The sequence below is a fragment of the Oryzias latipes genome, chromosome 15, assembly GCF_053564925.1.
Source record: "Oryzias latipes strain Hd-rR chromosome 15, Olatipes_Hd-rR_3.1".
NCBI classification, from domain to species: Eukaryota; Metazoa; Chordata; class Actinopteri; order Beloniformes; family Adrianichthyidae; genus Oryzias; species Oryzias latipes.
In genome coordinates, this window is record NC_136251.1 from 1,400,777 (window position 1) to 1,414,419 (window position 13,643).

General features: G+C 42.7%; 1 protein-coding gene across 5 annotated transcripts in view; it reads right to left on the reverse strand.

Moving 5' to 3' along the window:
• zswim8 (zinc finger, SWIM-type containing 8) overlaps positions 1-13,643 on the reverse strand; it is a 55,260-nt gene that overhangs the window by 6,467 nt on the left and 35,150 nt on the right. For 3 of the 5 annotated variants that reach the window (XM_011492569.4, XM_011492568.4, XM_078931630.1), the window contains exons 16-20: positions 7,153-7,471; positions 6,810-6,965; positions 6,523-6,745; positions 3,088-3,377; positions 2,794-3,017 (exon numbers count right to left, since the gene is read on the reverse strand). In XM_011492569.4, coding sequence (XP_011490871.1) covers positions 2,794-3,017; positions 3,088-3,377; positions 6,523-6,745; positions 6,810-6,965; positions 7,153-7,471 — 1,212 coding nt within the window. The remainder of the gene's footprint in view (positions 1-2,793; positions 3,018-3,087; positions 3,378-6,522; positions 6,746-6,809; positions 6,966-7,152; positions 7,472-13,643) is intronic. The other 2 variants (XM_078931629.1, XM_020699745.3) reach the window with 1 other exon arrangement.

Genomic DNA, 13,643 nt, shown 5'->3' on the forward strand with positions numbered 1-13,643 from the left:
CACCGCACAAAATGTACTACAGTTTAAGTTTGTCCTAAAAAATCTATTTTTTTTCTCGTAAGAAGACTTCCTGTCTGTTAAAATCATGTCTGGAGGTTGTTTGGTTGCTTCGATTGCTTTCAATCCATGTTCATGTCTAGTGGAACACATGGGCTGGCAAATGTGGCACAGTGGCAATCTCAGGACACAGCTGTGCAGTGAGCGCCAAACATGAGTACATCATCTAGTACAGTGCTTTTCAACCTTTTCTGAGCCAAGGTACGCATTTTCCTTTGACAAACATCCTGCGGCACACCAGCATCTAAACATGTAAAATAGGGAGACTCCATAGTCAGGTGCATTATTTTTAATAATCGAGGCAGAAAAAAGCAGGATGTTGCAGCTGTTTTTCCTATATGTTGTGATAAATGTTGTGATAGTTTTCAATAATAATTTTCAATTTTATTATTTGAAAATTTGTCCAGGTAGTTTTTACACAAAAAAAGACCAACATTGTACGGATGTTTGGGTTCAATTGTAACTACACAAAAAGTGAACAAGTTTTATTAGTTTTTCTTTTGTCTTAATCACAAATGTAACTTAACAAAAATGTTGTATTTCTTTTTGGGTTAATAAATTGTTTCAATTCAGTTTAAATATGTCTGTTGGCCCCTTAGCCTTAATCCTATTTCTTTTATTTTTTTATTGCTTATATTTAATAATTAATTTAATACTAAGGAATCTTATCTATATGGCGCCTTTCTAGACACCCAAGGTCTCCTTATAGATAGAAAACAATAAAATACAATTAAAAGAAAGACATATTAGTTAAAAACAAAACAATAGGGTGTGTGCTTATCTTAAGAGGGGGGTTTTCAGATTTTTTGCAAACTGCAGGAGTAAGTTCATGTTCCGCAGACCTGAAGGAAGTGAGTTCCAGAGCTGGGGGGCAGAGCGGCTGAAAACTCTGCCCCCCATAGTGACGAGCTGAGCGGAGGGTGTAACGAGCTGGAGTGAGGAGGATGACCTAAGGGAGCGGGTGGAATGGCTCATATTTAAGCCCAACTCTTCAGATTTTTCAAATGTGAAGCTGAATTTCTACTTGATTACACATATTAGAAAACTGTTTTAGTTAGAAACATGACTTGGACCAAACACTAGGATGTCTGGATGTTAATGATAAACACAAATCATGAAGGAAAACCAAACTGTTAAACTCTGATTTCATCAAGAAGATTTGAAAACTGTTAAAACCGACTAATGTGTGCATTTGTTGTGCTTTATGACAATTCATAGAGTAGCGTAATTGCAAAGACGTTGTCACTTTAACCCAATGCATCATGGGAGATGTAGTGCAAAAACTGAAACGGATGCCAGACAGACTTGCTTCTCTGAGCTTCATTGTTTTGTTCACTTTTTCCACGGCCAGATTCTGTGGAAAGCTACACTGCTTTAGCTTTAGCTGGTATTTTTGTTGGAACTGAACAACTTTATGAGCAGAATCGGAACAAGGAAGTAAAGACTTTAATCACTTCTGATTGGTCTGACTGGTGACATATGATTAAGCCTCCAGATGATTGGTGGAGACAGTTGAAGGGGCGGGACTTTTCCAAAAATATAGCTGCTAAAACTGCGGCTATTCTTATCAAAGTGTTTTTAACAGAATCAAATAAACACAAAGAAAAAAGTATTTTATAATCTTTCATATTCCTAACTACTCAGTGTTTTATCAGGGCCTGTTTGGATGTACACAGAGCTGATATCCTGGAGATGGGAAACGGTTTTAGATCAGTGAAAATTAATTTCCCACGGTACACCTGACCATCTCTCACAGCACACGAGTGTTGAAAAACACTGGTCTGGTTTGGCCAAGATTTGCTCTTTGGTATAGAGCTCATAAACTGACATTGGTAAAAAAAAACAAAAAAAACTGATTTGTTCCCACAAAATAATTGTGACCTTTCACACGTATTTTGAACTGGATATAAACTGAAACACTTCCGGTTACATCTTTATTGTAAATCAGATAACTGGTTTCAAGCCATTATAAATTGACTGTAGCGAGGGCGGTTGGCTGGACAACGGACAGAGGTCTCTACCGGAGCAGCATGGTCTTCTCTGGCAGTGGAGCACGCTATGCCAGGCAGCAGGCTCGTTTGCTTGCTATGACTGTGTAAGTACCAAAACTGTTAAGCCTGCAATAAATGTTCAGGGGCCTGCGACTAATGATGACATCACACTATTTGATTGGCTGTACGTTGGTCCGATGACAAGTCAGATAGTGATTGGTCTGGACAAATCACGGTACGATCGTAGAAGAAGAAATTGCGAGTTCCTTGTAAACAAAGCTCCGACATTGAGCGAGATGATCTTCTAACGTGATTTCATTATTCTTATGATTATTACTAAGTGCATGTTCGCTTATATTGTTTTAATCCGTGCGGCCAGTGCTTTGTTATTGGCGGAACGGACCCAGAAGAAGGGTTAGGATTAGGCTAATAGGTGCCGACAAAATTTAGCCGTGGATTAATTTAAACTGGAATAACTTCAGCATTTATTTTGTACCTTGCTGACAGCTAAGGAACCAAAGCATGTGCAGAATGTTGCACAGTATTGTCTAGATACAGTCAAGCTCACATAAAGATTAGGCTTTGATAGTAATTGAGAGGGGTTGAAGTCACTTCCATTTTGGAGTTGCCAATGCTTGGAAGCAGCTGGCTGGAACCCTAACCATGCATGTGAAACAGCTTTACCAGCCTTTCATTAAATTTCTCATGGGGGCCCCTCACAGCTGAGATTCCCCCCTTAACATACCTGCTCCTTACACTGTACCAGGGCCCTCTGGATTTCGTTTGGGTTCAAAGCATGGGCATGAGGGAGACAGCTGAGAGCCAGCTCTGCCGCAGCCCGCACCATGTTAAGGTCTCTGGCTCGAGACGCTCGATCTGCAAGAGACGCCACCTCTGGGGGCGTGAGGTGTCCATCCCAGCATTCGACTAGGATGTTAAGAGCAGCACTGCCAATCTCCATGGCTTGGCCTGTGAGCGAAAGAGGATAGTATGTTAGGATGGGAGTTAAAAGGTCTTAAAGATGCATTCATAATCTCACCAGTGATCCAAGATACATGGGATGAGTAGGTCCTGGACAGCCAGTTTGGTGACACAAAGTTGTGGAGGCCAAGAGCGTACAGTCCAATCTCAAAGGCACACAGGTGCAGGTTTCTGTGAGGCCCCTGGTGCCCCCCACTGGCTGAAGGCTGAGTGAAGATGGAAGTGGAAGAGTTTCCTCCAGCTTTAATAAGCACAGTCTTTGCTAACTCAAAGAAAAAATGAGCCGCCGCCTCTGATGGCTGATTAGGCACGTGGGGGGCATGGCATTCTGGACGCCGACCTTTGTACCTAAAACAGGAAGCCAGGTTTTCTAGTAAATAAACAAATATTAACACAAGCCTGCATAAGATCTGTTTGGCATAAGGTGTTCACTCAGTTTTTAGATTAAGAAAGGTTGATCAGATTTAGCTCGAATAACTGAATTTGGTATGAAAAAACAAAACTTATTAACTTTTCTAATTCACTTGGAGACACCTAATACTTCATAAAATCTAGCTTTAAAAAATTAGAGATTTGTAAAAAAAAAAAAAAAAAAAGGATTTTTTTTTTAGAATCTTTAAAAGTAAAAACCTCCTCTTTCACCTAAACAAACAAAAAATTAAATCACAGAACATGCAGAAAGGCTGTGCAAAATACACAACGTACCCTGTAGGGCAGGGGTGTCCAAACTACGGCCCGCGGGCAAACTGCGGCCCGTGGGTCTGTTTTTAGTGGCCCGCAGCAAATTTTGAAAATGTACCGTAAATTCCGGACTACAAAGCGCACCCACCCATTTTCACGTGTTTAATTAGTTTTATACATACACAAGCCGCGTCAGAGTACAAGCCGCGCACGTGTTACGCAATATTGTCATCCTGACAGATCACGGCCAGCATCCCAGAGTGGGTGCAATTCAATAGCACATTGTGGGTGGTGCCAGCTTTGCCTCTGGCTCATGTATTTGGGTGTATCGACATCTGTCAAACAGCATGGAGCTCTATTCTGTTCACAAGTTCCTCAGTTATGGTGTTTTTATTTCATTTTTTTTTTTACTTATTGACAATCTAGGTATCATACATAAAATTACAAACAGTAACCATATAATCAACATTACATCCCTCAGTTATGATGAGGAAATTTACATCCGCGATTCCACATTTCCCATGAGTCTTAGGGGCTAAAGGCGGGGCCAATGCCCGGCTCGCCATTCTGTTGTACGTGTTTAAGAATGAGCAAGTATCAGCAGTGCATGGAGGGGTGAACGGGTAAAGCTCTCCTTCCGCTTGTGTCGCGGCAGCGTTATGGGAGTAACAGGGCTGTTTAAAAAACACACCGGTAAAATACAGCAGCGGCGACTGAAAAGCGCGCGCCTCAGCGTGATACGCGCGCCTCAGTGCGGCGCGTGCGTCAGAATTCAGAAGCCTCTGCGCTCCGCTCCCGCCCCGCGCGCTCCTTGTCTCCCCTTCCTATCTACTCCGACACCTCTGGCCAGGGCGGCTTCAAGGAGGAGCACTTCGTCCCCGTTGCGCCGGTGGAAGGAGCAAATCGTGTCTGTGCAGAGCAATCGGACTTAATACTGTACATTTTGTGTATGAGGGGCGGATGCGTTGTTACGTGTGGGAGCCATCAGACTGCCATCGGCCCCGCGCTCAATCAGCAGGAGAAGATGTCTCCAGCTCACACGGAGGCTGTGAGCTTTTCAAAGCAAAATTCCGCTTTTACGGTTTCCTTAGAAACCGTAAATGGAGTGTAAATTCACTCCATGCGCTGTTCTCTCCGTCACGCAGCAAACCGGCTTTTCCAAACCCGTTGGTGACGGTGGACTTTTTTACGCTGCTTTTAACGATTTCTTTTAACTTGAGAGCTTCATCATATTGTAGCGGCGATCTGGTGCACGTTGGGTCTAATGGCACCAAAGGATTCTGGGATGCGGCCGGGCATGCGTGTTTCATTTTGTTGAACCATGACTGAAGTGTCTAAGACCTGAAGTCAAGTCCATGCTGTTTGGCTGCTTAGAGGTGTGTTGAATATAAATGCCTTGTGCTTGGTGTTAGATAAAGAATTCAAACTATTCATTTGAGTTCGAAAGTACGTACATGGCGGCCGCTAATTAAATCTATAAATTAGCCGAGTCACTGAATAAGCCGCAGGGCTGTAAGCGCAGGAAAAAAGTAGCGGCTTGTAGTCCGGAAATTACGGTAATTGAAAATGGCCCGGACATGGCGCTTGAGATCAAATCTGTTGCACTTCTCAGTTTCAACACTAGATGGAGTCGGTCAGAGAAAGGTGTGTTGCGGAGTGGGTGTGTGCTGAGCGCCCTGCGTGCCACGAGAGAGGGGGGGGGAGGAGCGAGTGCAGTTGGAGATGGGTGTGTGAGCACGGAGCGGAGGTGTGGAGGGTCGATATATCCTGTTTTCGGAGGACGGAGCATTTTAATAAATAGCATTCTGAACTGTGAAAAAGTATTTCCTTTATGTAAAAAAGAACTTGTTTTGTTTTTGGATTTTTTTTTTGTTAATAGCTGCATATTTTGTCACAGAGTATAATTGTAAAATGAAGCTTTTTAAATTGTGTGCGTTTAATGTTAAAACTCTCCTTGTTGGTCACCGATGAGCCCCCTTTTTTTGGGTCTACTTTTCTGAGAAAACAGTCGACTCTTTATAAACTACAAAATCGTGCACTCTGCCAGTCAACCACACTAACGGCTACGTATGTAAAGATCTGCTGGCTTCAGCTGCTCAAGCTAGGGGCGACAGTGGCTCAGGTGGTTGAGCGGGTCGTCCAATGATTAAAGGGTTGGCGGTTCGATTCCCCGCTACCACCAGCCAAATCGTTGTGTACTTGTGCAAGCCTCCAGTGTGGCTCCACTGGCGTGTGCAAGTGTATGAATGCTCCCGGTGTTGGTCAGAGGGGCCGTAGGCACGAAATGGCAGCCACGCCTCTGTCAGTCTGCCCCAGGGCAGCTGTGGCTACAAGTTACCATCACCAAGTATGAATGAGGAGTGAATGAATAATGGTGACACAAAGTTGTGGAGGCCAAGAGCATACAGTCCAATCTCAAAGGCACACAGGTACATTGTGTCCACAAGTAACTTATCGTCTGGAAAAGCGCAGAAAAATCTAATCCATTATTATTCAATAAACCCATTCTGAACTGCCTGGTTGGAATGAGGTTTCATTGTCTGAGTGAATGTTTCATTTTGATGTGCGCTTGTTTTATGTGGCACAGATCAGCATCACTGCTCCCACTGAGAGCAATGTTCTTCACATTATAGGTGAGTTAGAAATACACAGTAATCATGTGTCAATATGTCACCTCTTGTGTGCGGCCCGGACCTTTGCTCATTTTTCTGTATTTGGCCCTCACCAAAACAACTTTGGACATCCCTGCTGTAGGGCTTTACAGGCAATCATTTCATTGTTTTTATTTTTTAAGAGGGGAGCGGGTGGCTACCTGCTGGTGTCAGCGCTCTTAGCCCTGGCACCCCCACCTGCCCTGCGAGAACCGCTAGAGGAGGAGGAACCCAATGAATCAGATGATGAGCTGCTGATGCTGTCACTGTCCTGGCCCCGCCCCCAGGATGCTGCTGGCCAGCCACCCCTCAAGGGCCTTCGGCTAAGGGTGGGAGAACTGTCAGAGGTGGTCTCTGGAGCGCTGCTGTCTATACTGGCCATGCCTGCAGGTACAGAGGGTTATTGCTCAGTCTCTTCAGTTTGTAACATTCAACTGGTTCTGCTTACCAGTGTGCTTCTTTTTCTGTCGCACAGGTGAGCCCCAGCACCGCTGGCTGTACCCACAACGCCCCCCCAAAGCCAGCCGACTTGGGACTGTTGCTTCCAGTTTAAATGAGGGAGGGTCAGTTTGCAGCTCAGCTGAAGTCTGAAGCCCATCTGAAACTTTAAGAACACGAAACACTACAAACCTTCTTCAAACCCAAACATAAATAAATGCCTTCTCGGTTTGCAGGCTGAAACTTCATGTTAATATGTAGGAAACTAAAAAGGGAAAGTGTGGGGAAATCTGAACATTTTATAGATCAGTGAGCAAAACATTAACACATCAGAGGGGATGGGGAGTCCTTACCTTGGTCCCGTGCTTCAGCAGTGTCCTCGCCAGCTTTGCTGGTTTGGACCAGTCTTAGCTCAGTTTGAGAAGGGATCTCCTCGCCAGCCAGCACTGCAGCAGTACATGAGCTAGAAGATGCAGCCAAACTGCTGACAGAAGAAGATGGCTGGCTATGCCTGGACACCCCACCTGTGGCAGAACCCATCCCCCCATGGCTTGTAGCTGCGTGTTTGGATGGACTGCGTTGGCTACCGACTGCTGGCTTGCTGGAGTAGAAGGAGCTTAGGGTCTGTGGCTTGTGGGTCTGACTCTCCCTGTCAAGCAGCTTGTCCAGAATCTTCAAGGGGGGTGCGAGAGAGTGAGAGTGAGTGTGAGAGAGTGAGAGAGAGTGTGAGAGAGAGTGTGAGAGAGAGAGAGTGAGAGAGAGAGAGGGAGAAAATTAATGCTGCACAAATCTCTGCTATACAGTGATCCCTTGCTATAACACGGTTTACTTTTCACGGTTTCGCTATTCCACGGATTTGCATTGTGTTCTGCATTCTGATTGGCTAAAAAGTCACTCCGCTTCTTCTCTACCTAACGTTGCAGTTTAATATGTACACGTACGTAAAACAGCTTGCCAAATTTAAATTACATACGTGCAAATTCTCTAGCAATTTTGAGTTTCTCTAAAACCCATAGAAAAAAGAGCGACAACAACTGCCTATCACTATGTTCTTCTCCTGAACAAACACAGCTGCACCGCAGGCTTCAAAAGAAGAAAACACTGCAGAGTGGAGTCAGGATGCAGCGGCTCAGTCTGAAGAGCAGTGAAATACACCTGAGTCACTATTTGTCCCACTGTACTTTGTATTTTTTTTTATAATAATTTTAAATTTTCTCCCGTTTAATTAAATTACTCTCGGGTCGCGGTGGGCGGGGCTAATCTCCGCGATTTGAAGCCTTCTGTTCACATTGATGATTAAAATTATTATTTGACAGTACAGTACAGAAGTTATTTGTTGAAAAAACGTTTCTAAAGTACTTTTATTTGTGAAACAAATGCTTGAGCCTGTAAAATGGTTTGTTCTTTCTTTTCAATGTATAATAGAGTATTTAATTGTATAATAATTGTAAAGAAAATAGAGGTTTCTACTTTACGGATTTTGCCTATCTTCTTCTTCGTTCTAACAATTTTAGCTCGAACATTTTTTATCGAATGTCAAAAATATTAAATATGCTATTCCCTGGCTCAAGCTATACGAAACGATGTAACAAAAAAAGTTCAGAGCACTGTCTAGTGGGTCTCCATGACCCAACTCCCAATGTTAAAGTGCCTAGGATAGCACAAGGGTTAAATCTCTTTTAAAAACTTACCTTTATAGGCGTGCTTTCAAAAATTTTATTGGTTCTTAAATGTAAACTTATATTATTGATTTTAGTGATTTGCTTGATTTTAACCCCCATCACTGTTTTCTGTGTGTGCTGTTTTATTTTGTCGTACTGTAAGCCATTTTTAATCCTAGACTTTTTCTTATGGTAATTGTACACCACTTTGTAATCTTGATTTCGAAAAGTGATATATAAAGTTTATTATTATTATTTATTTTGCATTTGTTTTCTATTGTGTATTTGAATTTGAAACTGGTTTGTATGATTTCCTGTTTTGTTTATTGTCCAGGTGTGATAGGTTCATGAATTTGTGTGTGTCTAAATAAATGCAGGGATCACTCCCAGCTGCTGTGTGGCTGAAAGTGAAGTCAGAGAGTAATTGTTTGGTGTGCAACTTATTTATTAATTCTGGAGAAATTTGTTCGGGTGAAATTGACACGGTAGTCCAGGTACCACGCAGCACGATATTGCAGTTGGGTTCATTTAGACCAGGGGTGTCAGCATACGGCCCGCGGGCCGTATCCGGCCCGCGTGCCGGATACGGCCCGCCAGATGGTTCAAACCGGCCCAGTAATGAAGAGTTAAAATGATAAGAATGTTTAAAAAAAAAACAAGCACGTTTCTAGTCCATTCCTGTGGCGAGTTATGATTTTTTTTAAAGAAATAACCAAAATGCGCAATTCCGCCAGTTTAGCTCGTGCTGGTTTGCGGCGCCTTCCGTCCGTGAAACCCGGGTTCGACTCTGGGCTGCTCCCTGTTCCCTTCTCTACCTCTGCCGGTCCCAAGCCCGGTTTGAGAAGGTTGCGTCAGGAAGGGCATCCGGCGTAAAACATTGCCAAATTTACCATGCGACTTGTTCGCTGTGGCGACCCCTGATGGGAGAAGCCGAAAGTGGAAGTAAGTAACCAAAATGCGCAATTCCACCACTAGAAGGAGCAAAGGATAAGCGAAACAGGTGAAATAGCATATCTTTGCACCTGCCAAAAGTGAAACCTAATGACTCTGTGACTGAATAAGATGGAGTTTGCTTCCCCGCAAGCCCCGCTGCTGTTACATTGTTATAAGAATGATCAGTAGTGACACCCTAATGACCAAAATGTTGTCATAAAGAAAAAAAAGGGTTGAAGTGAAGTGCTGAACTTTCCAGGAAAAATGGACAAAGTTTTATTTGTTTACGGAGTTGAATGCAAAACCTGCGTGCTTGTTATGTCATCAACAGGTGGCAGTGCTCAAAGAATATAACATTCAGCACCACTATGAGACAATGAGAAAAGTTTCACCATTTGCAGTTAAGAAAAGAGAGGATTTACCAACTAAAAGCTGAACTGAAAAAACAACCGTCTGCATTTAGTGCAGCCGTGACGTCAGCGATGGAGCAGTGAGAGACACCTGATTGCAGACAAGTTGGAGAAAACATCCAAACCATTTTCAGATGGTGAACTTATTGAAAAATGCTGAAGGCTACAGAAGTCTTGTTCCCAAAAAGCAGTCGACCTTTGCCAACATTAGTCTGTCAAGGAATGTGATTACAGATACAACATCTCTGAGGATACTTAGGTGCCAAATGAAGGAATCCAGTCATTTATTGTATTTTCGGTCACTATTAATGAAAGCACAGATACAGATATTGTACAACTGTGCATATTTATTAGAGGCAGGGCTCCAGACTGCGACCAATTGGTCGCAAAATGCGACCAAAATTTGAGAGTGTGCGACTGAATTTTACATCCAGTCGCACATGTGCGACCAGTAAATTTGCCTCCCCCACCCTTCGTATTTTTTATACATTGAGGGGCATGTCAATGATCGATGAAATAATCAATGAGACGCGAGCGCACACGCACGCAAACACACGCACACTCGCACACATACTCATGAAACGTGAGCACACACTCGCGTGATGCCCATCTGTGAGGCGGCCAATGCGTTTGAGAAGAATAGGGACAGCCACTGTGAGTGGCTAAAATGCGTGTAGGGGGAGGGGCCTAGAGATAATCGAGCGCGCGTAAACATCTGTGGGAAGGAAACGGAGACAAATATCATCACAACCTGATATGTGCGTGCGTCTGAGCTATGAGCAAGCGAACTATTGATTCGTTCTTCCGACCTGCGGCTAGTGTACCAGTGCCAGAGTGTACAGCAGGGGTCTCAAACCCAGCCCCCAGGGCTATTTGCGGCCTCCAAGATGATATTTTGCGGCCCCCGCTTTAATATGAAGGTTTAATGTTACTGCAGCCCGCCAGTTTGTCTGAATGACACTTTTTCATTGTCGTGCACGGAGATGACCAACCAATCACAGTGGGGTAAATGACTCTTGGGGGCGGGACAATGACAGGGCTTGAAAGCAGGAAACCTGACAGCCCCCTCCCCGGACCACATTAAGGAGTTCCTTACTTTCCTTTAGAAAGTATTTATTCGCTCGTAATTTTCTACATACATGCAGTCCGTGCTAAACTTTTTTCTGGGTCGCACAGACCCGGAGGAAGGTTACGTTTTGGTTACGGTTACGGCGGCGCATCAAACGGCTCTCGTGCACGGCTGTTACGCAGCTCACCGCTCCTGCGGGAGATGGTCTGCTGACAAGAATAAATGTCCCACACCTACATGCGTGATAGCTAACGGGGCTTGAACTTTAAACACGCTCGAGCAGGCCGCGGGGGGGGGGGGGGGGGGGGGGGGGGGGCTGTGAGATGAAGGCGAATCTGCAGCAAGACTGATGGACAACAGGAAGTTGGAGTTGTCCTTAACATTCAATATAGTTTTAATATTCTTCTCCCCCTTAGTGTGATCTGTGTTATTATATATTTTATGATTATTTTAATGTTTTGTAATGTTTGTAGATTTTTTTAATCAATTGGTATTTTAAATTATTTTAATTAATCACTCAACTACAAAAACCATCAGGACACATGTCCCATAATGCATTGTTTTGTAGTCTGTAGGGCAGATTTCAGTCAGTTCAGTTTCCAGCTGTGTCCGGGTAGGTTTGCCCCTTGCTCCCACCCCTTTCTCGCAATATTTTTGTGACGATTGACAGGTGATGTTGGAGCAAAAACAAAAATATATGTCACACACCAGGTGATCTGCTCAGCATTGAGTTCACCTGGGTGATCTCAAACACGCTTATTGTGCGTCTTGGCTGCACCTATTTGGTGTCACCAAGATAAATTTCCATCCGTTTTCTTTACTATTTGTACTGTCATGACAGTGATGGTGCTGTCAGTTTACCTTGTTGTTGCATCTTTAAAAGTGCAGAATAAAATGTGACACTGAATTAGAAACAGCACATTGTAATTTCTGCATCTATTATTAAAGTATTTATTAGTAATACAGAGGAAATTAGTAGATTTGGTTAGCATGTTGATTTACGGTATGCGCCCCTAAATTTTCTGGTTGTGCCCTAAAATTTTCAGTTGGGGGCCACTGTGCTCCTAGTGAAAAAAGTTAGTCTGGAGCCCTGAGAGGTGTTGAAGAGACGTGACAGCGGAGTTTCTTGAGTTGATGGACACAACAACTGATGACATAGTCAGCTCTCTTGTTACAGTGCCGGACTATGTTGGAGTGAACTGGTCACGTGATGTCAGTCTGGTCACCGATGGCGCCCATCAAAGGTCAGGAAGTAGGCAGGTGTTGCCACAAAATTCAGCTGGAAACCAGGAAAAGATTCTTGGACATTTCATTGTGTTTTGCACACTTGAATGACAGTAAATATGTTTCTGCACAGGATCTGAATCCTGATATTGATGGCTGGCTGAAGTTTGAGGAGAGAAAGGAGGTTAACTCCAAATTCTTATGTTCACAAATGTTTGCAAGTTTAATTTAGTTTAATTATTCACTGATTTGCACGTTTACATTTTAGGCAGATGTTACATTTTTTTCCGTGGACCCTCTTGAGTTTATTATAAGGATTGATTCAGTGTCAGATGTAAAATATTCAGTCTAAATAAAATTAAATAAACCAATTTTTTTTAAGTGAAATGCATTTCATTGTACATCCATTGGCCTCTGTGAATGAATATGTAATAATTAAGTGATTAGGCTATCGAGTAAAAAACAAAAAACAAAAAATAAAAAACTGTTTTTTGCTTTTATGTTACTGGTCAGGCCCACTTGGGATCAGACGCCTTGAATGCGGCCCCCAAACCAAAATGAGTTTGACACCCCTGATTTAGACCAAAGCAAAGCATTTTCTATTGGTGATGTCACACTCGCTCAGTCCAGTTCTCATACATTCAATGGTCTGTACTAGGCCTGCACAATATACCGCAAATTTATCGTTATCGCAATATCAAGCTGTGCAATATGCATATCGCGAAAGACAGCAAATTTGCAATAAATGGTTACCTTAGATGTGGCCAAACAATTTTATGGCAGCTTGAAGTGTTTAATGGATTGAAAGAATCCCTTTCTGCATTTGACCAATCAGATGGACCCCTTCACGTTAACTAATCGGATGGCGCCCTATTATGTTGTATGTCAACAAGGGTCATTTGTAGTATAATTTTTAAGCTGTTGTAATGGAATGGGAAAAATATATTGGGTTGTTTTGCTAATTGTTTATATACCGCAAATTACATCGTTATCGCAATATTAATTACTAATATCGCATATCGCTAGTTTTCTTTATATCGTGCAGCCCTAGTCTGTACAGTTAGAGGGGTTTTTATTGCAGCAGGGGACAAAGTGACAAAGAATTATAAGTTTTATATTCCAGAATGGCTTTCTTGTCTTACTTTTTCATTTTATGGCATACTTTTGATATTTTTAAACATGCAATGCACTAGAATGCACCTTTGTTTATATTGGCATCATACATTCTTTTATGTTTATATAGGAATAACTTGAAGTCAGACATGTCATTAGTGTTTATAAAACACACTTTTATGAATAGACCTCAATGAGCAAATTTTTGAAGTGATGTGTGTGTGTGTTGTTTATAAATGTTTTACTAAATATATACATTTTGAAGCTTCTCAACAAATAAATAGTACACTTTTATAATTAATTTAAAATTATCTGAATCACAACTCTAAAACCACAACAAGATCTAAACTGAGTTTTGTGATCCATTGCATCCCAAATGTGCAGGGGTGAATGGAACTGTGACTGTAAAGCGCTTTGGGGCCTTCTAAGAAGGC